Source organism: Aplysia californica, unplaced genomic scaffold (genome assembly GCF_000002075.1).
Source record: "Aplysia californica isolate F4 #8 unplaced genomic scaffold, AplCal3.0 scaffold01567, whole genome shotgun sequence".
NCBI lineage: Eukaryota > Metazoa > Mollusca > Gastropoda > Aplysiida > Aplysiidae > Aplysia > Aplysia californica.
This window is the reverse complement of record NW_004798837.1, coordinates 33150-35373: the sequence shown is the minus strand read 5'-3', so window position 1 is coordinate 35373 and position 2224 is coordinate 33150. Positions and strand designations below refer to the sequence as shown.

The window sequence follows — 2224 nt, the reverse complement described above, 5'->3', positions numbered from 1 at the left end:
CGGGGCATTTTTGGCGGATTACTTCCGGTGAAACTCTGAGCGCTCCTAGGGTTAAGACACTGTCGAGAGTTCAGTCATAAACTAACATGCAACCAAAAAACAAAACAAACAAAAATAAACCCAACAAAAACCACAAATAATACAGGAAACCAGACGATACTTGTTATACTATAAACTACCCTGTAAAACAAACAAAAATTGAAAAACAAAGCAACCAAAGAAAAAGCCTGTTACAAATGTGACTACAAAAGTAACTTATTACTCCACACGCTCAAACCCACAAAGCGGAACATTTTGGAGGGAAAAAAAAAGCAGAAAAATGTCTCCTGACTTTTTTCAAAAAACCTTTTCTTTTCCTAAAAATGGAAAAAAAAAGTCTGTTAACTTATTTCAAAAACCTGTTTCTTTTTTTTAAAGGAAAAAATGTCCTTTAACTTATTTCAAAAACCTATATTTTTTTTAAAAAGAGAGAAAATGCCCTACATTACTTTTTCAAAAACCTATTTAATAAAAAAAAAAAAAAGCAGGAACATTTCCTTAACTTAAAAAAAACCCCAACAACAAACAAACAAAAACAAAAATTAAAATATCGTGAAACATCAACTGACTTGTTACTGGCTTTCCTCTCGGCCAAATTGGCCATGTAGTCGACCATCTCTTTGTTGAGATCTGAGAGACGATTGGTTAGCTCGTGGGCGTGGCTCAGGGACTCTTCCACTGTGCTGGACATCTGGGGGAGGGGGGGTGGGGGGGGGATGTCAGCGTAAGTGGAAGTGTATGTGTATGTGGAAGTGGAAGTGTATATATATGTGGAAGTGTATGTGTGAGTGTATGTGTGAGTTTATGTATAAATGTAAGTGTATGTGTATGTGTAAGTCTAGTTAGGTATATGTGTAAGTGTGAGTGTATGGGTATGTGTATGTGCATGTGTAAATGTCAGTGCAAGTTGAAGTGTATGTGTAAGTGTATGTGTATGTGTAAGTGTATGAGTAAGTGTATGAGTATGTGTAAGTGTATGTGTAAGTGTATGAGTATGTGTATGTGTAAGCGTAAGTGTATGTGTAAGTGTATGTGTAAGTGTAAGTGTATCATGTGTAAGTGTATGTGTATGTGTATGTGTATGTGTATGTGTATGTGTGTGTGTATGTGTATGTGTAAGTGTAAGTGTATGTGTAAGTGTATGTGTATGTGTAAGTGTATGTGTATGTGTGTGTGTGTGTGTGTGTGTATGTGTATGTGTATGTGTATGTATGTGTACGTGTAAGTGTATGTGTGTGTATGTGTATGTATGTGTATGTGTATGTGTATGTGTAAGTGTAAGTGTATGTGTATGTGTATGTGTATGTGTAAGCGTATGTGTATGTGTAAGCGTAAGTGTATGTGTATGTGTAAGTGTATGTGTAAGTGTAAGTGTATCATGTGTAAGTGTATGTGTATGTGTATGTGTATGTGTATGTGTATGTGTGTGTGTATGTGTATGTGTAAGTGTAAGTGTATGTGTAAGTGTATGTGTATGTGTAAGTGTATGTGTATGTGTGTGTGTGTGTGTGTGTGTATGTGTATGTGTATGTGTATGTATGTGTACGTGTAAGTGTATGTGTGTGTATGTGTATGTATGTGTATGTGTATGTGTATGTGTAAGTGTAAGTGTATGTGTATGTGTATGTGTATGTGTAAGCGTATGTGTATGTGTAAGCGTAAGTGTATGTGTATGTGTAAGTGTAAGTGTATCATGTGTAAGTGTATGTGTATGTATATGTGTAAGTGTAAGTGTATGTGTAAGTGTAAGTGTATGTGTATGTGTATGTGTAAGTGTATGTGTATGTGTATGTGTAAGTGTATGTGTAAGTGTATGTGTAAGTGTAAGTGTATGTGTATGTGTTTGTAAGTGTATGTGTAAGTGTATGTGTACGTGTAAGTGCAAATGTATGTGTATGTGTTAGTGTAAGTGTAAGTGTACGTGTAAGTGTATGTGTACGTGTAAGTGTATGTGTAAGTGTAAGTGTAAGTGTATGTGTACGTGTAAGTGTATGTGTACGTGTAAGTGTAAATGTAAGTAAAGTAAGTTTAAGTGTAAAGGATTAACGGCCCTGTCAACACCAGTAAGTTATTCAACAACTCTGAGAAGATGGCACATCCACTGACTAGAATATGCTGTATTACTGCTGCTTTTTGGGTCTTGTTTTTCCTATTTATCACACTTTGTGGCTACGTTTCCTATCTC

At 35.7% G+C, this 2224-nt stretch overlaps 1 protein-coding gene across 1 annotated transcript in view; it reads right to left on the bottom strand.

The window, feature by feature from the left end:
• Positions 1 to 2224, bottom strand: part of LOC101852984 (cingulin) — a gene marked incomplete at its 3' end in the record, with an annotated part of 19916 nt that overhangs the window by 4192 nt on the left and 13500 nt on the right. Inside the window, 1 exon segment of the mRNA XM_035973626.1 lies at positions 609 to 730. Within this exon segment, the coding sequence (XP_035829519.1) occupies positions 609 to 730 (122 nt within the window).